Source organism: Schistocerca cancellata, chromosome 9, assembly GCF_023864275.1.
Source record: "Schistocerca cancellata isolate TAMUIC-IGC-003103 chromosome 9, iqSchCanc2.1, whole genome shotgun sequence".
Lineage (NCBI taxonomy): Eukaryota > Metazoa > Arthropoda > Insecta > Orthoptera > Acrididae > Schistocerca > Schistocerca cancellata.
Genome location: NC_064634.1, coordinates 174047184 through 174072692, shown reverse-complemented (window position 1 = coordinate 174072692; position 25509 = coordinate 174047184). Strand labels below are relative to the sequence as shown.

Genomic DNA, 25509 nt, shown 5'->3' with positions numbered 1-25509 from the left:
ACATTACATAGCAGGCAACTAAAGACAATCCAGTGGCAGTCTCTTCCTCAATTGCTATTACTGTACTCGCCTTTACCTGTGGACTACAACTGCTGTGACAGTTCGGTTCAATGCGTTCACAGTGCTATGAACTACGAACTTGTGGTTAGCACAATGGAAATTTTATTACTAAGTAGTGGTTGGACTTTATTCCCAACATATTTTGGACAAATGGCAACATCGTTGTTTATGTCGCACAACTTCTTCTTAGTGTTGTGATTTTTTTCCTTCAGTATAGTTCCTCCAGTATCGCTACAAGGACTAGGTATTTAGAGTGGTGCACAGCTGCTCTGAGCAACTTCCGGGTTCTGTGCAAGGCACTGGCTGCATGCGAAATTCTTCAATCAGAGTCTCGATCAGAGCCTTCGCTACGTATGATGCCATGTCACACCAGCCACTGCCAACTGACATGAGCTACCAATGTCTGCCTTCACCATCACTGGGACTCTGCACTGGAGACAAACAAGGAACTTTATATCAGCTGTCAATTTTCACTACATTATTTTTTTCTGCTTCCAAATGTACATTAACTTCGACTGTTTCATCATTAAAGCCTTCAAGTTTGGACTTGGGTAAATTCAGTATAATCATGAACTTAGACAAACTACACCTATTATAGTGATTCATTGTTCTCCAACAAAGGAGCGCTTTGGTTTATGTACTTTTTATTGTTCTATATTGTTTACTTGGGTTGTATTCTCATTACACCTCAACCATTGCAAGACTTAGAGAAATGAAAATAGAAATCCTGGTGGAAAACAAAGAATAGAATGAGGAAAAAGCAACCACAATAAACCCTCAGCTAAGGTCAAAAACATTCTTCACTCTAATGCTTTACATGACACATTGAGAGTGATTGCTAAATGATAGTACAGAATTAAGATTTAAGGTCTCTGGTGATATGTGAGCAGCTGCATGCAAACTGACCGCATTTATCCCAGAAGCATTCAGCTTTGAACTGAGACTGCTGTGAGTGGTACTCTGTCATGGACTTGTTCATGCCAAACTCCTGGCACACTAGTAAACAATAGGGAGGCTCATTAGAGGCTTTACTGACATGCATAAATTCCTTGCTGTGTAAGGTATAGAAAAGATGATGTAGGATTAGGATATGCGCAGCAGACTCTGCCTGTGAGTAGGAAGGTTAAGATAACACTAACATTAAGAACACTCATGGCAGAGGTGTAGGACCTCTATTACAGGAGAAGTAAGTGGAGGAGTATCAGGTCACAAGCATTTTCAAGCTGAGTGCTGGGGCTGACCGGGTGATTTGAGGGATTAGGGCCTTTGTGTAAGCATTTCATGAGAGATGATCAGATATGATAGAAGGTGGGGCAGGGAACAGCCTGGGCAGGGACATGGCATCTTAGGTGGTGACCTGAATAATACAGCTTCCCTAACCAGTGGCATCAATGTGAGCACAATGGGGCTATACCAGTGGCATGATCATCCTCATCTTGACAGTGCTGTAACACATGACAGTGCGGAACTGGAAATGGCACCGATGATTGCTGGCTGGTTGCACACCAATGTGATGCCAGTGGGGACTATTGGGGGATGGGGCTACACTAGGCATGGTCTGCACCTTAACAGGTTTGGGAAAGGTTTGTTGGGTTGGGTTGTTTGGGGGAGGAGACCAGACAGCGAGGTAATCGGTCTCATCGGATTAGGGAAGGACGGGGAAGGAAGTCGGCCGTGCCCTTTCAAAGGAACCATCCCGGCATTTGCCTGGAGCGATTTAGGGAAATCACGGAAAATCTAAATCAGGATGGCCGGACACGGGATTGAACCGTCGTCCTCCCGAATGCAAGTCCAGTGTGCTAGCCACTGCACCACCTCGCTCGGTTGGGAAAGGTAAGCTGGTGGAGTTGATCAATGAGAGTATGGTGGATGGGTGTGGGGCCACACATGATCAAATGTCTGTTGTCATGGGCAGGAGAACCAGGCCTTTTATAGGATAAACCATGAGAACAGGCTCCCCGCTTTTAAAAGCATCTCAACCACCTTAGATACTTCTGCACCATGTATGCCAGAAATAGAATGTAACACCCTGGAACATTCAGGCACCATGGAAATTTGCCCAGAATTTCCATTATTCAATCAAAAAGTGTTGTCCATTAAAAAATAAAGTACATCAGCTTGAAGTTGAATTACAGTCATTGAGCAGCATGGTACTGTGCATTAAAGAGCACTGGTGTAGAAGTGATGAATTACAACATATAGTGTTATCAACACATGAATGTCCAAGTTGCAATTGTAGATCTGTCTAAGGGTGGAAGTCATGTATCTATATCAGGGGTGGCACACAGTTTAAAGCTAGAGACGATCTGACCACAATTAGTGTAGATAAACATTTTGAACTGTCAGCTGTTGAAGTAACAAAACTAGCTGATTATAAGAAGCTAATCATTTTGTTTATTTATTGCTCACCTAGCGGTAATGTGAACACTTTCTTCAACAAATTAAATGAAATCCTGTAAAGGGTCTCCACCCCCAAAACTAGCATACTAATATATGGAAACATGAATATTGATTTAAGTGTTGAGGGTGAAATTAGTAACAATGCTACAAGGATTTCAAAAAGTTCAGCTTCAGTTTTAGACCATCAATATATGGATATTGACAGTTCAGATCATTACTGTCATATAATGAAGCTAAAGACAGGCTTGATAAAACCTGCAAAACTGTAGCCCTATGAAAGGATTTTCTCAGTTCATAAGATACATGCTTTTCCTACGGCAGTGGTAAATCAAACCTGGAATGAAGTGTATATGAAAAGCAATGTAGATGCTAAGTTCTCTAAGTATTTCACATTTTTTAAATTAGTCTTTGAAGTGACATTTCCAAAGGGAAACATTTCTACTGTAGCAGGTAGTAATGAAAATAGATGGATAACTGTGGGTATTACAAAGTCCTCACAGACACTTAAATTTCTCAGTTCTTGGCAAACATGCTGCATCAGTCCTCGAGTATTATCAAAGGTATAAAAAAAATATAGAAGAGGGTACCGCTTGTGGCAAAAACATCATTCAACAGCAAATTTGTTAAATGACAAACAGGTGTAGAAAAGCTCCTTTATTTATTCCATTCATTTCATTTCTGTGATGTGATTGGATTATCTTAAGATTCTTCTTCTTCTTTTGCTGGTGTCTTGTCCTGCAGTTTCGTAGGGTCAGCATGGTTAGGACAGATCTGGCCATGTTAATTTTTTACGGGTAGACGGATGCCCTTCCTACCACCACCCCGTATCTCTGGGATGGAATTGGTGTATCGAAGCTGTCTGCGTCGAGTGTAATCCATGAAATAGTGCGAACGTGTTCAGATGCTTGTGATTCGTGTAACTGAGGCGGAACACGGGGACAAGCCTGATATTCATCTAGCGGGATGTGGAAAACCGCCTAAAAACCACATCCACGCTGACCAGCAAACCGGCCAACGTCGGTAATTCGCTGGGCGGATTCAATCCGGGGCCAGGGCGCCTACCCGAGTCCAGCAAGCAGCGCATTAGCACTCTCGGCTAACCTGGCAGGTTATTAGATTATCTTAGATGTTATTTAAAAAGAAAATAAAAGTGTTGTTACAGTGTTACTCTGTAACTGCTTTGATGGTGTATGCACTTTTTCTCTTAATAAATATAACGCATATGATACAACAGTATTATTCCTCTACAAAAGTAGCTATGGGCCCAGTAGTATTAACAAAGAAAACAAAACTGTGTTAGGGTGAATCAACTAATCTAAAAGTCATCCATGTGGCAGGGTCAAAAAATCTACCAATACTGGCTGACAATTTTTATGCAATGCATTTGGAAAACATTAAATGAGACCGAGCTGTGTTTGTGAATCTCATAGAAATGAAAACCGACAATATAATGAGTAGTTAAATATTCAGAGAAAACGGAAAACAGACATGCAACTGAGAAACTAAACAGAGTGAATTATGCTTCAAATAGTTTCTGATTTGTGGACTCTAATTCAGCCTTGTGAGACAGAACATGGTGAAGGCGCACCAGATGCTAACGAAAAGGCACATAAACTGATATGACAGGTCAGTGGACAATGATATGCACATATACAAATGGCAGTAGTCCAGTATCATGTACATACGGCACAAAAGGACACTGCATTGGCAGAGCTGTCATTTGTCCTCAGGTGATTCATGTGAAAAAGGTTTCCAATGCGATTATGGCCACATGATGGGAAATAACAGTCTTTGAACATGGAATGGTAATTGGAGCTACATGCAAGGGGTATTTCATTTCAAAAATCACCAGGGAATTCAATATTTTGAGATCCACAGTGTCAAGAGCATGCCGAGAATATCAAATTTCAGGCAACAAAGTGGCCAACAGCCTTCACTTAATGACCAAGAGCAGCAGCATTTGCATAGAGTTGTCAGTGATAACAAACAAGCAATACCGAATGAAAGACAGTGGAATTTGGTGTTAATGGGCTACAGCAGCAGATGACCATCACAAGTGCCTTCGCTAACAGCACGACATCACCTACAGTGCCTCTCCTGAATTCGTGACCATATTGGTGACTAGAAATTCATGGCTTGGTCAGATGAGTCCCAATTTCAGTTGGTAGAGCTGATGGTAGGGTTTTCGAGTGTGATTCAGACCCACAAAGCCATGGACTCAAGTTCTCCACAAGGCGCTGTGCAACCTGGTGGTGGATCCTAAAAGGTGTGTGCCAGGTTTACACGGAGTAGATTGGGTGCTCTGGTTCATCTGATCCCATCACTGGCTGGAAGCAAGTATGGTCGGCTACTCTGAGACCATTTGCAGCCATTTGTGGACTTCATGTTGCCAAACATGTCACCAAGCAAACATGTCACCAAGCCACGAGCATGGCTCAATACTTCTGCAGGGGACTTCCAATGACTTACTGAGACCATACCACATTGAGTTGCTATGCCGGACGAAAGGCGGCCTGGCATGATATTAGGAGGTATCCCAAGACTTTTGTCACCTCAGTGTGTAACATGTCAAGATAAGGTACTAGCAAAAGTCGTACTTTGCATATGCAACAAGCAGTAAGTGCATATACAAAATTTGCCAAATCCAAAAATAATATAGGAAGAACTTCAAAAATCATACACTCCAACGGGCAGCAAGTTTTGCCCTGTTCAACTAAGACAGAAGTTATATTCACTAAAAATGAAGAATTGTGAATCTAGTTAATATTGATGATGAAATGGAAGACGGAGATTTAGCCATGACTATTCTTTGTGGACTTTCAGACGAATGGGATGCAATAGTTACAGCTTTGTGCAATTTGCCAGATAATGATTTTAAGCATGCACCATGTCCTTGAAAGTTAATACTGGTGCCAGTACTCAAAAGTACTGAAAAATGCCCTTATGGAACATGACAAAGGGCAGGAACAAATGAGGAAAGAAACAACACAGATAGGTACTTTTGTTTGTTACAACTGTCACAAAGGCTGTCACATATCCAGAAACTGCCCTGAAAAGGGGAAATTTAAAAAGGAACAAAAGAAACTAGGAGCTGTTAGTATATGTGCTGCCTGTGGCAGAGTTATATTGAACAGTGATAACTGGATAATAGATTTTGGGGTAGCTTATAACATGCCTCCAAATGAAAATTATTTTTTAGCCATTAGTAAAAATACACTCCTGGAAATGGAAAAAAGAACACATTGACACCGGTGTGTCAGACCCACCATACTTGCTCCGGACACTGCGAGAGGGCTGTACAAGCAATGATCACACGCACGGCACAGCGGACACACCAGGAACCGCGGTGTTGGCTGTCAAATGGCGCTAGCTGCGCAGCATTTGTGCATCGCCGCCGTCAGTGTCAGCTAGTTTGCCGTGGCATACGGAGCTCCATCGCAGTCTTTAACACTGGTAGCATGCCGCGACAGCGTGGACGTGAACCGTATGTGCAGTTGACGGACTTTGAGCGAGGGCGTATAGTGGGCATGCGGGAGGCCGGGTGGACGTACCGCCGAATTGCTCAACACGTGGGGCATGAGGTCTCCACAGTACATCGATGTTGTCGCCAGTGGTCGGCGGAAGGTGCACGTGCCCGTCGACCTGGGACCGGACCGCAGCGACGCACGGATGCACGCCAAGACCGTAGGATCCTACGCAGTGCCGTAGGGGACCGCACCGCCACTTCCCAGCAAATTAGGGACACTGTTGCTCCTGGGGTATCGGCGAGGACCATTCGCAACCGTCTCCATGAAGCTGGGCTACGGTCCCGCACACCGTTAGGCCGTCTTCCGCTCACGCCCCAACATCGTGCAGCCCGCCTCCAGTGGTGTCGCGACAGGTGTGAATGGAGGGACGAATGGAGACGTGTCGTCTTCAGCGATGAGAGTCGCTTCTGCCTTGGTGCCAATGATGGTCGTATGCGTGTTTGGCGCCGTGCAGGTGAGCGCCACAATCAGGACTGCATACGACCGCGGCACACAGGGCCAACACCCGGCATCATGGTGTGGGGAGCGATCTCCTACACTGGCCGTACACCACTGGTGATTGTCGAAGGACACTGAATAGTGCACGGTACATCCAAACCGTCATCGAACCCATCGTTCTACCATTCCTAGACCGGCAAGGGAACTTGCTGTTCCAACAGGACAATGCACGTCCGCATGTATCCAGTGCCACCCAACGTGCTCTAGAAGGTGTAAGTCAACTACCCTGGCCAGCAAGATCTCCGGATCTGTCCCCCATTGAGCATGTTTGGAACTGGATGAAGCGTCGTCTCACGCGGTCTGCACGTCCAGCACGAACGCTGGTCCAACTGAGGCGCCAGGTGGAAATGGCATGGCAAGCCATTCCACAGGACTACATCCAGCATCTCTACGATCGTCTCCATGGGAGAATAGCAGCCTGCATTGCTGCGAAAGGTGGATATACACTGTACTAGTGCCGACATTGTGCATGCTCTGTTGCCTGTGTCTATGTGCCTGTGGTTCTGTCAGTGTGATCATGTGATGTATCTGACCCCAGGAATGTGTCAATAAAGTTTCCCCTTCCTGGGACAATGAATTCACGGTGTTCTTATTTCAATTTCCAGGAGTGTACTTTAGCTGAGATCATAACCTTAGCTGGTGGCAGAAAAACAGAAGCCATGGGTGAAGGTACAGTAAATGCAAAGGCAGGGCTACCTGTGAAACCAATCATGTGATTTACAAGCTAAGCTACAACCACTGTGATGCAGTCTACGTAGGCTTGACAACCAGCAAGCCATCTGTCCATATGAATGGCTGTAGCCAAGAAACAAGTGGGCCACCCTGTTGCTGAACACGCTGCCAAACATAAAATCCCTCATTTCAATGACTGCTTCACAGCCTGTGCAATATGGATCCTTCCCACCAACACCAGCTTTTCTGAACTGCGCAGGTGGGACCTTTCCCTGTGATACATCCTACGATCTCGTAACCCTTCAGGCCTCCACCTACATTAGTCACAATCCTCACCCATCCAGCCCCCTACCTGTTCCCATTCCAGCACTACACAGCCGTCATTTCACCGCCACACCCAATATTTTAACTTCTTATTATTTCTCTCCTTTCCACTACTCCCCCCCCCCCCCAACATTCTCTCCTGTCCCCCCACCTAAACTGCAGCAATTCACTGTCTGCCGCCCCCACCATACTATCCCTCCTCCTCTCCACTCCAGCCTCCTCCTTACCCCCACCCAGTTGCCACTCTCATCATGCACTGGTGCTGCTGCTCACAGTGTGGTTTCAGTTGCCTGAAACTGCAGACGTGTGTGCGAGTTGTGTGTGTGTGTGTGTGTGTGTGTGTGTGTGTGTGTGTGTGTGTATTGTTTACAAAGGCCTTAATAGCCGAAAGCTATGTTTGTGTGAATCTTTTTGCTGTGCCTATCACCACTCAGTAACTCCGCTATATGGTGAGTAGCAACTTTCCTTCTCTAATATTGTTGCAAAGATAATTAGCAATACTTAGCTAACAAATTGATAGCTAACAATACACTACTTGGGCCTGAGACTGACCCTGCAATCTTATCTGTGAGGCATCTCACTGAAAACAATAGAAAGTTCATTTTCAACAAAGAAAGTTGCAAGATCAATGGAAATCTGGAAGACTGCTCATTAAAATTCAGCAGGGAGGTTGTTTATATTACATAAATATGAAGCCATGTTTAAATCAAACAATGGAAAATCCAGGATGGAATGTAACAATATGAGGGGAGGAAAGTTGCTACTCACCATATAGCGGAAATGCTGAGCCGGGATAGGCACAATAAAAAGATTCACACAAACATAGCTTTCGGCCATTAAGGCTTTTGTCAGCAGTAGACACACATACACACACGCGCACACACACACTCATGCAAGCACAACTTGCACACACATCTGCAGTCTCAGAAAGCTGAAACTACACTGTGAGCAGCAGCACCAGTGCATGATGGGAGAGGCGACTCGGTGGGGGTAAGGAGGAGGCTGGGGCAGGGAGGGAGAGAGATAGTATGGTCGGAGTGGCGAACAGCGAAGTGTTGCTGTTTAGACGGAGGGTAGGAGAGAAGGTGTGGAGGGGGGGGGGGGGGGGTAAATAGTGGAAAAGAGAGAAATAAAATTAAATTAAATTGAAAGACTGGGTGTGGCGGTGAAATGGCGGCTGCGTAGTGCTGGAATGGGAACAGGAAGGGGGCTGGATGGGTGAGGACAAGGGAACATAGAATCTATTGCGGGGGAAGTTCCCACCTGCGCAATTCAGAGAAGCTGTGTTGGTGGGAAGGATCCATATGGCACAGGCTGTGAAGCAGTCATTGAGCTGAGGGTATCATGTTTGGCAGCGTGTTCAGCTACAGGGTGGTCCACTCGTTTTTCGGCCACAGTTTGTCGGTGGCCGTTCATGCAGACAGACAGCTTGTTGGTTGTCATGCCTATATAGAATTCAGCACAGTGGTTGCAGCTTAGCTTGTAGATCACATGACTGGTTTCACAGGTAGCCCTGCCTTTGATGTGATAGGTAATGTTAGTGACCAGACTGGAGTAGGTGGTGTAGGAGGATGTATGGGACAGGTCTTGCATCTAGGTCTAATACTGGGGTATGAGCCATGAGGTAGGGGATTGAGAGCAGGGATTGCATAAGGATGACGAGTATATTGTGTAAGTTCGGTGGACAGCAGAATACAACGGTAGGAGGGGTGGGAAGGATAGTGGATAGGACATTTCTCATTTCAGGGCATGACGAGAGGTAATCGAAACCCTGGCGGAGAATGTAATTCAGTTGTTCCAGTCCCAGATGGTACTGAGTTACGAGGGGAATACCCTCTGTGGCCAGACTGTGGGACTTTAAATTAGAGTCAGTGAAGGCTTCAATGAGACCCTCGGTATATTTAGAGAGGGACTGCTCATCCCTGCAGATGCGACGACCACAGGTGGCTAGGCTGTACGGAAGGGGCTTCTTGGTATGAAACGGGTGGCAGCTGTTGAGGTGGAGGTATTGCTGGTGGTTAGTAGGTTTGATATGGACGGAGGTACTGATGTAGCCATCTCTGAGACAGAGGTCAACATCTAGGAACGTTGCTTGTAGGGTTGAGTAGGACCCGGTGAAGCAAATGGGAGAGAAGTTGTTGAGGTTCTGGAGGAATGTGAATAAGGTGTCCTCACCTTCACTCCAGATAGCAAAGATGTCATCAATGAATCTGAACCAGGTGAGGGGTTTGGGATTCTGGGTTTTTAGAAAGGATTCCTCTAGATGGCCCATGAATAGGTTAGCATAGGATGGTGCCATACGGGTGCCCATAGCCGTACCACAAATTTATTTATAGGTAATGACTTCAAAGGAGAAGTAATTGTGGGTGAGGATATAGTTGATCATGGAGACTAGGAAGGAGGTTGTTGGTTTGGAAGCCATAGGGCGTCTGAAAAGGTAGAGTTCGATAGCAGTAACACTATGGACATTAGAAATGTTAGTGTACAGGGAGGTGGCATCAATAGTGACAAGCAGGGCAGCGTGTGATAAAGGGAGAGGAACTGTGGAGAGTTGGTTGAGGAAATGGTTGGTATCTTTTATATAAGAGGATAGGTAATAGGTTGAAGGTGTTGGTCTACAAGAGCAGAGCTTCTCTCAGTGGGGGCACAGTAACTGGCCACAATGGGGCCTCCTGGGTGGTTGGGTTTATGGACTTTAGGAAGCATGTAGAAGGTGGGAGTGCAGGGAGTGGTAGGGTAAGTAGAGAGATAGACTCTGTGGAGAGGTTCTGGGATGGTCCTAAGGATTTGAATAGTGACTGGAGATCCTGCTGGATTGCTGGAATGGGATCACTGTGGCATAGTTTGTGTATCTGACAGCTAACGGAGTCCTTCTGCCACGTAATCCTTGCGGTTAAAAACTATGGTGCTGGAGTCTTTGCCTGCAGGTAGGATTATAAGATCGGGATCAGTTTTTAGATGGTGGACTGCAGTTCTTTCTGCAGATGTAAGGTTAGTATGCATGTTGAGGGATTTGGGGAATGATGGTGAGGCAAGGTTAGAGGATAAGAAATTCTGTAAAGTTAAACGGGGGTGGTTTGGAGGCAGTGGGGGTGGATCACAGTTGGATGGAGGTGTGAAATGGGTTAGGCAAGGTTCAATGTTGGTCTTTGGTTGAGTCTGATTGGTCGGGTTGGTGGCGAAAAAGTGTTTCCACTGTAGGGACCGGGAGTAGGTCTTTAACTAGTCCTGGATGGTTGAATTTGGGAGTGGGGCAAAAGATGAGGCCTTTGGAAAGGACTGATATTTCTGTGGGACTACGAACCATGCCACAGTGATCCCATTCCAGCAATCCAGCAGGATCTCCAGTCACTACTCAAATCCTTAGGCCCATCCCAGAACCTCTCCCCAGAGTCCATCTCTCTACTTACCCCTACCACTCCTCGCACTCCCACCTTCTACATGCTTCCCAAAGTCCACAAACCCAACCACCCAGGAGGCCCCATTGTGACTGGTTACTGTGCCCCTGAGCCTCCACTGAGAGAAGCTCTGCTCTCGTAGACCAACACCTTCAACCTATTACCTATACTTCTATATAAAAGATACCAACCATTTCCTCAACAAACTCTCCACGGTTCCTCTCCCTTTACCATACGGTGCCCTGCGCATCACTATTGATGCCACCTCCCTGTACACTAACATTCCTAATGCCCGCGGCCTTACTGCTATCGAACAATACCTTTACAGAAGCCCTCTGGATTCCAAACCAACAACCTCCTTCCTAGTCTCCATGACTAACTATAACCTCACCCACAATTACTTCTCCTTTGAAAGCATTACCTACAAAAAAATCCATGGTACGGCTATGGGCACCGGCATGGCACCATCCTATGCTAACCTATTCATGGGCCATCTAGAGGAATCCTTCCTAAAAACCCAGAATCCCAAACCCCTCACCTGGTTCATATTCATTGATGACATCTTTGCTATCTAGAGTGAAGGTGAGGACACCTTATTCACATTCCTCCAGAACCTCAACAACTTCTCCCCCATTTGGTTCACCTGGTCCTACTCAACCCAACAAGCCACCTTCCTAGATGTTGACCTCCACCTCAAAGATGGCTACATCAGTACCTCTGTCCATACCAAACCTACTAACCACCAGCAATACCTCCACTTCGACAGGTGCCACCCGTTTCATACCAAGAAGCCCCTTCCGTACAGCCTAGCCACCCGTGGTCGTTGCATCTAGAGTGACGAGCAACCCTTTCTACATATACCGGGGGTCTTATTGAAACCTTCACTGACTGTAATTATCTTCCTATCCTTGTACAAAAACAAACCTCCCATGCCTTATCTTTCCAGTCTCCCACCACCTCCAAAAGTCCCACAGTCCGGCCACAGAGGAGCATTCCCCTCGTAAATCAGTACCATCCGGGAATGGAGCGACTGAATTACATTCCTCGCCAGGGTTTCGATTACCTCTTGTCATGCAGTGAAATGAGATATGTCCCACCCACTATCCTTCCCACCCTTCCTACCATGGTATTCCGCCGTCCACTGAATTTACACAATATACTCATCCATCCTTACGCAATCCCTGCTCCCAATCCCTTACCTCATGGCTCATACCATGTAATAGATCTAGATGCAAGACCTGTCCCATACATCCTGCTACCACCACCTACTCCAGTCCGGTCACTAACATTACCTATCACATCAAAGGAAGGGCTACCTGTGAAACCAGTCATGTGATCTACAAGATAAGCTGCAACCACTGTGCTGAATTCTATGTAGGCATGAAAACCTACAAGCTGTCTGTCCACATGAACGGCCACCAATAAACTGTGGCCAAAAAACAAGTGGACCACCCTGTAGCTGAACACGCTGCCAAACATGATACCCCTCATCTCAATGACTGCTTCACAGCATGTGCCATATGGACCCTTCCCACCAACACCAGCTTTTCTGAATTGCGCAGGTGGGAACTTTACCTGCAATACATCCTACGATCCCGTAACCCTTCTGGCTTCAACCTTCATTAGTCACTGTCCTCACCCATCCAGCCCCCTCCATGTTCCCATTCCAGCACTACACAGCCGTCATATCAACGGCACACCCAGTCTTTAATTTCATTTAATTTTTTTTTTCTCTCCTTTCCGCTACTTACCCCCTCCCCTCTTTCTCTCCTACCCTCCGTCTAAACTGCAACACTTCACTGTCCGCCATTCCCACCATACTATCCCTCCCCCTCCCCGCCCCAGCCTCCTCCTTACCCCCACCCAGTCGCCACTCCCATCATGCGCTGGTGCTGCTGCTCGCAGTGTAGTTTCAGCTCTCTGAGACTGCAGATGTGTGTGCAAGTTGCGCTTGTGTGAGAGTGTGTGTGCGTGTGTGTCTACTGCTGACAAAGGCCTTAATGGCTGAAAGCTATGTTTGTGTGAATCTTTTTATTGTGCCTATCACGGCTCAGCATCTCCGCTATATGGTGAGTAGCAACTTCCCTTCTCTTGTATTGAAGCTATATTCAGTTGTACAGCTGAATAAACTTATTGTGAAATAAAGAATGTAACTCAAAATCACTTAACTTATGGCATAGTTGAATGATGCACGTCAGTAAGTGTACAACACAACATGATAAGAACAGAAGCAGACCGGGATTAGACTATGAAAAAGGTGAAATAAACCGACATGATGACTGTTTGGTAGGTAAATTGCATGAAGATCATTTCTGGAAACTGTATCACAAGATTCTAAGGAATGAACAACCATTTTAGAACATGTTCATAGGGATCAGGAATGAACAACCATTTTAGAACGTGTTCATAGGGAGCTCATGGAAACTATTGTGCCAAGTATCAGAGGTAATACATATTTAATGAGTATCGTGGATGATGCAAGCAGATATATATTCGTGCTTTTCTTAAAAAATAAGGATGAAGTATTTGAAGAATTCAAGAAATGGAAGATGCAAATGGAGAAACAAACCAGAAAACACTTGAAGAGTATTCACATATACAATGGCCTAGAATTCTGTTCACATAAATGCTCGCACTTCTGTGAATCTCAAGGAATTTGGGATAAAATAACAATGACGTACAAGTATACATCACAGCAAAATGGTATAGATGAAAGCCTAAACAGAAGTAATTTAGCAAAGAGTTCTTGGCTGAGCTGATGTTCACTGCAAGATACATAGGAAACTGTGTTACAAATAGCCACAACAACAAAGAAACAGCCACAACAACGAAAAAATGCCTTATGAATTGTGGGCAAGTGAGACACATGTGACAGGAAGCAAAGTTTTTGTTCATGTATCCAAACAAAGATGTCGTTCTAAATAATCCAGAAGAGCAGAAAAATGTGTTCTTACAGGATATTCTCTATATGGCCATGGAAACAGGGTCTGGATGACAAGAATGAAACATGTTGTGGAATCCATGGACTATATATTTAAAGAATTTTTTAATGGCAAATGCTCAACTGAAAATAAGAAACAGAAAGAATCTGTTGAGCTGTACAATGACAGAATATTATCATTGACAAGTACTTAAGATGAAATACAGAGTGAAAGAAAAGATTCTAACACTGAAGAGGAATTTTAGGGTTTCTCAAATAAGGATGACATTTTGGAAGAAACTGAAGCCAATCAGGAGGTTGGTGAATATGCTGAAACTTCACAAAGTAGATGTAATGGACAAAAAAACATGTTTAAATAATGACACTTTGTACCAAAGATAAGGCTTTTGCTGAAAAATAAATAAACGGTGAGCAAGGGAAGAATAGTGATGAACCATAATAGTATCATGAACCCATAAATCATCATGAAACAGAAGAATTGATAGTTGCAATGAACGAAGAAATTAACTCTCTGAAGAATCAAGATGCTTGGAAACTGGTTGAGCTACCAATTGGCATAACTCCTGTACAGAACAGATGGGTATTTAGATACAAAACAGTTGGTGAGAAGTAAATTTTTAAAGCTTGTTTAGTCTCAAAGGGATTTAGTAAAGTAGAAGGTGTACACTACAAACAGATTTATGCTCCTGTTTCAAATTTCAAAACGATTCATTTATTGATAGCAGCCAGTGTTGAGAAAAATTGGCATATTGATTAGTATAATTTAAAGAGTGCATATTTGCACAGGCAATTAAAGGAAAATGTATTTATGCTCCCGCTACAAGGTTTCAAAAAGAGTCACGAAAGTTTTGTTTGCAACTTAGACTACTCAATATATGGACCAAAACAAAGTGGCATATGCTCGAATGATGATTTAAATAACTCACTAGAAAAACTGGGATTTATTCAAAATGATATACATACATGTGTGCAAAAGCTAAGTGCACAGGACGTGATGGCTATTCCATCTGTATATGTTTCCCCCGTCCTCTGTCTAACCTCCCGACTGCACCTCCCTGCTCCACTCTCCACCTCGTCCCTGCACACTCCCAGCAGCACTTTATCGTCCGCCACCCCTACCCAGCTATCCCTCCCCGCCCCAGCCTCCTCCTTATCCCCACCGGTTGCCTCTCCCATTATGCCCTGCTGCTCACTGTCTGGCTCCAGCTGCCAGAGACTGTGGTCATGTGTGTGTGGGTTGCATTTGAGTAAGTATGTCTGTGTGTTTATGTTGCCTAATTTTGACAAAGGCCTTGTTGGCCAAAAGCTAATTGTGTGACAGTGTTTTTGTAATGCCTCTCTGTGACTCAGCAGCTCTGCTATATGGTGACCCATTTTATTGTATTGTTACATTCCATCCTAGATTTTCCATTGATCTGTCTGTATAGGTGGACAATATGCTTAAATTTGCACAAAATGGAGATATGAGGGAAAAAGTAAAAACTCTTTTAGAATGTCGCTTTGAAATCAAGAACATGGGCATTTTTTTCACAGATATCAGGTGTGAAATTTGAGCACAGAGAAAATGGAACAATCTGTCTTTCTCAGAAGGAGTACAGTAATCAACTACTTGATAGGACTAGACTTCAAAATGCTAAGAGAGAGAAGATCGCAATGAATATGAAACCTAATTTCTTTGATGAGAAGTGTTATAAGGAAATTAAAAATCTTCATCATTATTAGCTTGTCGGTAGACTCCTTTATCTTTCACAGAGTACTCGACCAGACATAGCTTTCCCAGCAGCAAAGTTCAAAATTTAATATGAACCATCGGAATGCAGCAAAAAGTGTTCTAAGATAGCCTAGATGAAGGAAACACTGCACTACAAACTCGCATATTATCCCCCTGGTCAAATACTTGTAGTAGTCGCTGATGGTGACTGGGCTACTTGTAGAAATGTTCACAAAGGTGTTATGGAATATGTAACATTATTGGCAGGATCTCCAATGTCCTGGAAGAGTATGAAACAAACTGCAGTTGCACTGAACACAATGGGAACTGAATACGTTACAGTGGTAGCCTAGCAAGAGGGGGAGTAGGAAGAGAGCATTATTGAAGAGCCTGAACCTGAAGGAGGTGACGAGGGAATCAACTCCTGTGTGGTGTGATTGTCAAGTGGCAATCATACACTACAGGAATGATATAGGCCTATACAAATCAAGATTGAAACATACTGCCATAAAACATAATTTCATCAGAATAAAAGTTATGGATGGAATGACTGATGTTCGATACATTTTGACACACAAAAATCAAGCAGACTTCTTGACAAAGCCGTTGTATCAGAATTTTCATGAATGTCACTGTAAGAAAATGCTACACTCGGAATGATGTATGTGGTTACTTTTAGATATCATTTCCATGGGGGTAACGTTAAGAGATAAATAGGTCAAGAAAAGCTCCTTTATTTATTCCACTTCTATTATGTGACTGGATTATCTTTGACATTATTTAAAAAGACAGTCAAAATGCTGTTAACATGCTGCTCCGTTACTGCTTTGATGGCTTACACAGTTTTTCTCTTTATAAATATAACATATGTGATACAACAGTTTTATTTAATTACAACAAAATTGATACATAATGCAGGAAATAAAACTGAAGTGCTTATATACACTCAGTTCTTAGTTATGGGATTCTTTTCTGGGGATCAAAGGCATAAAACATTGCAACAGTTTTTAAACTGAAGAAAATGACCATTCGAATAATAACTGGAAGTAGTAGCTGGGCTCATTGTAAAGAACTATTTAAAAAGTTGAGCATCCTTATTGCACCAAGTGAGAGTATACACCAATATGTGGTGTACATCAGGGAAAATATTAATAAACACTGCACTAAAGTTCTGCGCATAATCATGGAACAAAAGTCAGTCCGGGTTACATTTACCCAGAAAAAAAAACAAAGAACTCAAAACAGCATTTTACATCAGGGAATATAACTGTATAATAAATTGCCAACGGAAATGAAAAAGATTACTAAAACAGACGTGTTTAAAAAGGCAGTGAACACGTTCCTCACTAGTGATGCATATTACACTATTAAAGATGGCTTAGATGACTCAGATTAATGGACAGAAATGAAAGTGGATAACTACACCACCTTGTCACATTTCAGTACTTTATCACGGTATACTGCAATCACAAGGATCATGTGTCAAGACATATAATACATGATAGTAATGTCCGATGGCTTAGTTTTTCAGGTGGACAGTAATACATAGTCAAACAGGGGATCTGGAACAGAGTCAAACGGCAGAGTCTTCTCAGTCCGTGAGTCTTCAGTGGCTGTTTTAGTGTGAGTGGCAGCGAAGAATGGAACAATGTTTTATATAGCATGTGATGAGCAACAATCCAGGATTCATCAGTGGGTGTCCTCAGTGTGTGACCTATGGAGAAGAAAACTATGTTTTATATTGCAAGTCACATGAAACAATTTGGGTGGAAATGAAGAAACATTTAAAATTAGAGAACTAACGAAAGAGGCAGTGCAGCTGTTAGGACCAAAATCTCATATTTGGGAGGAACTAGCTGCTCTGTCCGGCCATCCTGATCTGGGTTTTCCATGATCTTTCTATATCGTTAAGGCAAGAGCAGGAATAGTTCCCTAATCAAGGCCATGCAGATCACATGTCCTGTCTCTGCAGACTACCTGTCCTAACCTCTAAAGGCATGTTATGTATGCTGTGTGTTATATTTTGGATGATTGATAGCATTGTATTACCTTTACAAATCCTGTATCATTATGAGATGACCTTGTATGAATAAATAAATAGACAACTTTCCTCTTGTACAACTTTTAATTTAGGGACAAGAAGTTGTTGGAATACTAGCAGAATCAAAAGATGAATTAAATGAAGTATGGGTATCCAAGATTTGGCCAAATATAATCAACTAGGATTAAAATCAGGACATGTTATTACAGATGAACAGTGTAGAGAGAAAAATCCGGGTAGGCATGAAGGAAAGCATGGTCCATAGCACACTTATTGTTTTTATTTTTCATTAGGCCTAACTGTGCTATCACCCGACAGATAGCATTATAATCACTTAAATTTTTGTAGGAATACTTGAAAGTTCCCCATTGGGGATCTGTATACTGTAAAAATTAGAAACGACATCAAATTCCTTTTGACATTCAAGGATCACATAAACATACAAGAAGTTTGTCAAGTTCGTTTCCGTCCGATAATATACATATTGGTAAGGCTATCCAAGCAAATTTCTTTTGCATTCATTTATCTTGATCTTTTTTAAAGCAGTCTGCCTGAATGAGGCATTCAACCATAAAAAGGCTTTCCTCTCACACTTAGGCCTATATTCAAAGGAATTCTACAGATCGTGAACCACCTTGCCTCTTATTTTTCCGTTATCAGTTCAACTAATCTATAACTGCCCATGCTTATAAGTTGCATGCAACTTCTTTTGTATCCCCATCTCACAAAAGCAGCGGCCACTGATGTGAGCTCCGCTCGAAGTCACTAATAAACTGATCAGTTTCTGGTTAATTCGCCTGGCGGCTCTGTTCGTTGGATCGTACTGCTGCAAAATCTCAACAAGGTTCACACTTTGTGATGTTGCAGTACGAAGCTTCTCCAAGTCACTGCATTTTCTATTCTTGGCCACGCTGTTACCTGCTTCCCCTACTGTCAACGTCTGGTCCTTTTCATTCAGATCCCTAGCCAGTGCCTCAATGTCCTCTACTACCTAGTCAAGGCTAGAACTAGGTTACAGAATATTTGTGAAATGAACCTACATTGACAGTCAACCGAATTTCGTTTAATCTATAGCACGAACTTCACAATATGTGCAGTCATCAATAGATTCGTTTAAAAAACATGTTGTTTTCTTACTTGTGTCACTCTCGTAACATCATCTGAGCGGCTCGATCCCATGTTAACACCAGTTTGCTTTAGTTTACGGATATATCGCAAGAATCACTTCACCTAACACGAAATTAAGGACACACTATCATACTGTATCTTATCGGACCACAACAAAAACAAGATATATAAACATAGGTGAGTCTGCTGTTTATTTTGTAACGCACGGACAAACACATCGCAACATGATTTGTGGTAGTTTGACACGATGTAGAGAAATATTAGGGAGACTCTGTGTACCTATTTATGTAAGATATATATTTTCATATTAATATACGTGCATCTCGCGATACTTATGATCGTTAACTCTTAAAAATGTATGTCAGACTATTTAAAGCTTGAGTTAAATTTTACCGCATATCGATACGCAATCGATAGGTTACGTTAGTACAAATACAATAATGGCGTCCAGAAACATTGGTACTGTTGATACTAGAGCTGAATTAGCTGATTTAGTGAAGAGGAAAGCAGAAATCGCGGTAATTATAATACACAACGTTGAAAGTTACGCAACGATCTAGTCCTAGCAATGTGATTGATGTTTCAGTAACGATATTCATTGAATAATGTGACCATAGTGATGTTGTGTACTTAGGTTATGTTTGTATGTAAACATTGTAACCTTATTCGATTTCCCACTTAAGTTATTATACTATTTGTTTTCCTTTTTGTTCTGTGGGACTTTTCGATGTATGACCATGGAATTAATCCATAAATTGTAATTTGTCCCCAAACAAAAATTTAGTAGGATATTATCGCAACAGCGTATGCATTTAATAGAACACACAAGATTTTTAAGCTCAGTTGCACCCAAGTCCAGTAAATATTGATATAAAATAAAAATAAATGTTTGTTTGTTTAATATAATAACTCAAACAAATATATAATCAAAACTGATAAATAGGTTGCCTAACTGCTTTGTAGTTATACTGTCAAATACAGACAATGTAGTTAGAAAACTGATAAACAGTTTGCCATTAATATGGAGGTAATAATGTGATGTCCGTGTGCCTTTCTTCAGCTTTGGCCACCTATGGACCATATGAAGAAACTTCCTCATCATGTTGTCTTATTTCGTGATTTTAGTTCTTTCCAGTACTTTTTCAATCCTTCACTATGTTCTTTTCTTCTTTCCTCAGTTCATATAGAGCTCTGCTTTCTGACCTCCTCCTGAAGACTCATGAACATCATAATCTAGATTGTATCCTTTTGTGATGTTGACTACTACTAAGTACTTTTTCGCTTCCCGGAATTATAACACTTTTGCCGTTGGAATTAGTCTAAGTTATTTGCAATATGTGAAGCAATCTTTTGCATTCATATTTCTTAAAAGTCTACTGCACTGTAGAGGAAACAGTGTGTGGCAGCCACCTCCGACATTTCATCTCTCCCATTATATTTTTAGTCACTATGTAGCTCCATTCTAGTAATGATAGACTCGTTTGTATTCTTAATGTTCAACTTTATTGTGAAGCAATGAGCCAGACATTAACATATAACATCTAAGACAAAAACAAACACAAAGCAAAGAGTAAATGATTATATGCACAATAGAGACTTTGCTGCTGCCCCTGTACTGTGCACATGCAACTATTCATCTGCATGCTCGCACACAGCTCCCTCCCTGAAGAGCGGAGCTCCAGGAATGTGTGGAAACTTGTACCGGACCCTTCGCCTATTGCCGATACGCTCTTGTGTGAATTTCCGGCTATACTTCATCCATTGTCGTATCCTCTTGCGGCTTCATCCGGCTCGCTGTCCTACCATCTGTTGCACCCTGCAGGGGTCCCTCATCTTCCTGCAGGCCCACCTCCTCTTCTAGCAGTAAGTGAGCCGGCTTCACCCAGTCTATTCACACAGTAACACTTTTATCGCGAACTAGGATAGTCATGGCCTGGTCCATATGGTGTAGTACTTTATAAGATCCTGTATATGGCGGCTGCAATGGAGTTTTGACTGCGTCAGTTCGCAACATTACACGTGAGCATTTGCTCAATTCTTGATGTACGAACGACGGCCTAACGCCATGCCGTGTCACTGGTTGCGGCCTAAGGTTGGCCAGTTGAGCCCTTACTCTCGTTAACAAGTACGGTAGGTCCGTCTCACCTGTACTCTTCTGAAAAAACTCTCCGGGTAGGTGTGAGGTTTCCCCGTATACCAATTCCACTATAGATGCTCCTAGGTCAGGTTTGAAAACAGTGCGTAAGCCTAGTAACACTAGTGGCAATTCTTCTGACCAATTCTCGTCATGGCAAATGCGGCCTTAAGTGTTCGGTGCCACCGCTCTACCATGCTGTTGCTTTCCGGGTGATAACTTGTGGTACGGTGATGGCGGAACCTGCACATGTATGCCAGCTCCAGGAACAAGGAGGATTTGAACTGACGTCCTTGATCTGTCGTGACATGTACCGGACATCTGAACTGGGTTATCCACGTCCTCAAGAACGCCTGGCTGACTGTCTCTGCTGATATGTCTGAAATGGGGATTGCTTCTGTCCATCTCGTAAATCTGTCAATTGCCGTCAGTAGATACCGATAGCCTTCGGACATTGGCAACGGTCCAACAATATCCAGATGCACATGTTCGAAACGACCAGTTGGCCCGGCAACTTTACCCACTGGCTTCTTCACATGGTGTCCTACTTTACATCGCTGATAATCTAGACACGTCTGGGCCCACTTCCGACAGTCTCTCTTAATTCCTGGCCACACGAAACGCTCTGTCATTAATTTTTCACTCACTCGGGGTCTCGGATGAGCCAAACCATGTAACCCTTCGAACTTCCCAGCACAAACTCTCTGGTACAAAAGGCTGTCCCTGTGAAGTATCGCACCATAGCTGTATTGTCTCACCTTCCGGACACCGTTTTCTTAATTTCAACCCGGTGGGCGTGCTCTGTCAAAAAACTTGCAGTTGTACATCATCCTTCTGCTCTCTCACCATTGTAGCATTGTTCACTGAATACTTTATTGCCGCAACTCGTGAGAAGTAAACTGGCTTATATATTCCAGTTGCCTGAATTGTTTAGGTGACAAAGTATCCGTACGCTTTCAGAATGCGAAAGTGAGCGATTTGTGATCTGTAAACAATGTAAATGGTCTGGCTTCCACGTAAGGCCGGAAATACCTTATGGCTTTGTAAGCAGCCAGCAGCTCTCTGTCTTATGCACTCCAATTCTGCTGTGGGTCTGTGAGTTTCTTGGAGAAGAATCCTAAATGCTGCCAGTGACCAGCAGTCCACTGATGCAACACTGCCCCAATCGCCACCTGACTTGCATCAACAACAATAGCTAGCTTCGCATCTTTCTCTGGGTGAGCTAGTAAAACTGCTTGCTTTAGGATTTCCTTGATCCGCTCGAACGTGCGCTGCATGCTTTATGTCCATTGTAGCTTCTGATTTTTCCTGGTGTTCGTGCCCGCCAAAGCCTCTGTGAGTGGCGTTTGTAAAGCCACAGCTCCTGGCAGATGTCTGCGGTAAAAATTTAAAACACCTAGGAACTTCACCAACTGTTGCAAATCTAATGGGCGAGGCATCTGCTGAATAACCTCCAAAGGACAGATGACAGGTGCTGAGACTGTGTGACCCAGGTAAGTCACCCGATCTGTATGCAAACTGCATTTGGTGTCATTCACCACTACACCATAAGTATGTAGCCTCTCGAAAACTGTCCGGAGGTGCTCTTCGTGGAGGGCTGCTGTCACTGAGAGAACACCAGTATATAGTCTAAATAGGTGAAAGTGAAATCTAGCCCTCACAGCACCTCATCGATGAAACATTGCCATGTCTGTGCAGTGTTTTTTAAATCAAATGGCATACGTAAAAACTCGAAAAGACCGAAAGGTGTAGTGACTGCTGTCTTCGGTATGTCACTGTCAGCCTCCGGTATTTGGTGGTATGCTTTTTTACAGTTGACTACACTGAAACATTCAGCTCCGGCCAATTTATTTGTAAAGTCGCGAATGTTGGGAACCGGATACCGATCAGGTATTGTATGTGCATTCAACAACCTATAATCACCACAAGGTCTTCAACTTCGGTCTTTCTTCCGCACTAAATGTAAAGGCAAGGCCCATGCACTATCAGACATTCGTATCACTCCCATTTCCAACATCTCTTCGAACTCCGCTTTTGTGTCTCCAAATCTGTCTGGGGCCATCCTTCTCGGTCTGAGGGAGACCGGAGGCCCGGGCACGGTGTTTATGTGGTGAACTGTATGATGGGCCACCTTGGCTAATGGCTGCGCTGACGGTTCTCCAAGTCGGCATACTTCTGTCACTCCAACCGAACCGTGTACCTTCTCTGTTATTCCTAAATGATGCTGCGCCACCTCATTGCCCCCTCTAAGTTGTGATAACCGAATGTCCACCACAATACTGAATACATATAGAAAATCTGCTCCTAATATGCACTCTGCCACATCTGCAATGACAAAAGTCCAACGACAAATAATACTAGGTCCTAAATTCACTTCTGTGACACAACTGCCATACGTCATTATGGGCTGTTTATTTGCAGCCTTGAGACAAAACGATGTGCTGTCACTGAGGGAAGTACATTTCCCCTTTGGCCACGTGCTGACATCAGACCCCGTGTCTATCAAATAATAACAAGAGGTCGTCACATCCCGAACATCCCACTGTCCTTATGTGTCGGCAGGACCTCCGAACCGGTAGCTCTCAAGCGTCCATTGCCTCTGCAGCCCATCTAGCTGCTCCTTGAGTTTTTGAAGTTGTGTACCAGTAACAGCGCGCCGCTGCTTATTAATCGCTGCCGTTTCGTATTCTTCCATCGTCGCCTCCACCTTTGCTGTACTGAGAGAATTTGTTGGCTCAACTGTCGCACGAACCCTGTCAGCGAGTTGGAGTAGTGCTTGTATATCGTATCCGTCATTCGCTGCCACAGCTGCTCTTACTGCAGATGGAAGATGTGCTGCCCAAATGGAATGAAGTGTAGTGTTTGAAAATTAATTTTCCGTCACGATTCCGCGCAAATGCCTCCAATATTCAGAGGGAATTCTGTCACCTCTATATTCACCTCGGAACACCTGGCAGATTCTTTGATCAAGCGGATTAGTAAGCCGGCTTATTAAAAAGCCCTTCAGTGTTGTATATTGATACGTTTCTGGCAGCCATCTAATTATCTCTTCAACCAATATCGCTGCCCTGGCATCCAGACTGTTTGCCGCTATCATGAACTTTTCATGGTCATCAGTTACCCGATTATGCATGAATGCCAGTTCTAACATGGAGAACCAAAGTTCCGGTTTATCGGCCAGGAATGGCGGCGAGCGTACTTTCATGCATTGTATCAGCGAATCTTCCTCTCGTATGCGTGTTGTGGCCGCAGATTTTGTCCTGGTAATATCACTGTCCCGCAATGAAGTGGCCTAAATCATCTCTTGCTGGTGACCGTGTGGCGCCAGAAGTCTCTGAGAAGGGCAAGATCGAGTACAGTGCTGACAGATATGACGCTAAATCGTTTTTGTCCCTCGCTACATCATGGGAGGAATGTAGGGCTACAGAAAGAAGAGAGCTATATTTACCTCGGTATTTAGTCTGTAGCAGAATGGACGGGGACTCCTTTCTACCTATGAAGCGTCAGTTTTTGTTGAAAATTTTGAGGATAAGTTTGGGGAAGTGAAAGCGCTGTCCAAGATGAGAAGTGGTGCAGTCTTGATTCAGACAGCATCCCCGGCCCAATCCCAGGCGTTACTTGCTTGTGACCGGCTGGGTGATATTCCTGTTTCTGTCACTCCCCATAAAAGCCTCAACATGGTCCAGGAGATTATTTTCCATCGCGACCTCTTGCAGTCTGATGACGAGCTCTGCGCCAATCTAGACAGGGTGTTCATTTCATCCGTCGCGTTTACATCTGGCTTAAAGACAACAGGATTGCTACCAGTGCCTTCATCTTGGCCTTTGGGAGTGGTTCATCACCTGAAAAGGTCAAGGTGATGGTTTACCACTGTGAAGTTAAACCATACGTCTCTCCCCCTATGTGGTGCTTTAAGTGCTTTAAATTCGGGCACGTATCTTCCCGCTGCACTTCCAATGCCACATGTTGAGACTGCAGACACCCACTGCATCCAGATGGTCCCTGTGCATCTCCTCCCACTTGTATCAGCTGCAGAGAGCAGCACTGCCGCTGCTCGCCAGACTGCACAGTACTCCAAAAGGTGCGGAAAATCATGGAGTACAAACCCTTAGACCGGTTGACTTACCAAGAGGCTAAACGTAAATTTGAACAATTACACCCCATTCACTTGACGTTCACATACGCTGCAGCTACATTACCATTGCCATCACAAATACCAGTCGTACCACACTTCGTGCCATGAACAGTGGGTCCTCCGGGTCTCCAGAATACATCTGCGCCCCATGCCGGTCTGGGGGTTAGAATAGGCCCGAGGCATTCCAGCCTGTCATAAGAGGCAACTAAAAGGAGTCTCTCACGTTTCGGCCTTTGTGTAATGGTCCCCTGCCGAGTTTGGCCTCCATCTTTCTAAGTTTTCCTGAAGAGCAAGACAATTGGGAAAGGGCACCTTACAAGGCGCATTATGTCCATCACGCATTGAGATCTTTAGCCCACTTTCCCGTCGTCGTATTTCAGTCCTGCTCATTCTCCATCTCTTGGGCGAGGACACTTTCCTGGGGGCATTTTCCATCTTGCACTATACAGTGTCACTTTCTGCGCTGACAATGACCATGGACTTCTTAGCACCTCATATCCAGCACAGTATCCAGTCCATTTTGGTGGGGCTGCTATGTGC

At 43.8% G+C, this 25509-nt stretch overlaps 2 protein-coding genes across 2 annotated transcripts in view; one reads left to right on the top strand and one right to left on the bottom strand.

The window, feature by feature from the left end:
* The window catches only part of LOC126100556 (peroxisome biogenesis factor 2), a 112057-nt gene extending 93081 nt beyond the window's left edge, over positions 1-18976 (bottom strand). Inside the window, exon 1 of the mRNA XM_049911174.1 lies at positions 18710-18976. Coding sequence (XP_049767131.1) covers positions 18710-18751 — 42 coding nt within the window. The 5' untranslated portion in view covers positions 18752-18976. The remainder of the gene's footprint in view (positions 1-18709) is intronic.
* Positions 18977-19091: 115 nt separating this feature from the next.
* Positions 19092-25509, top strand: part of LOC126100557 (chromatin modification-related protein MEAF6) — a 53367-nt gene continuing 46949 nt past the window's right edge. Inside the window, exon 1 of the mRNA XM_049911175.1 lies at positions 19092-19218. Within this exon, the coding sequence (XP_049767132.1) occupies positions 19141-19218 (78 nt within the window). The 5' untranslated portion in view covers positions 19092-19140. The remainder of the gene's footprint in view (positions 19219-25509) is intronic.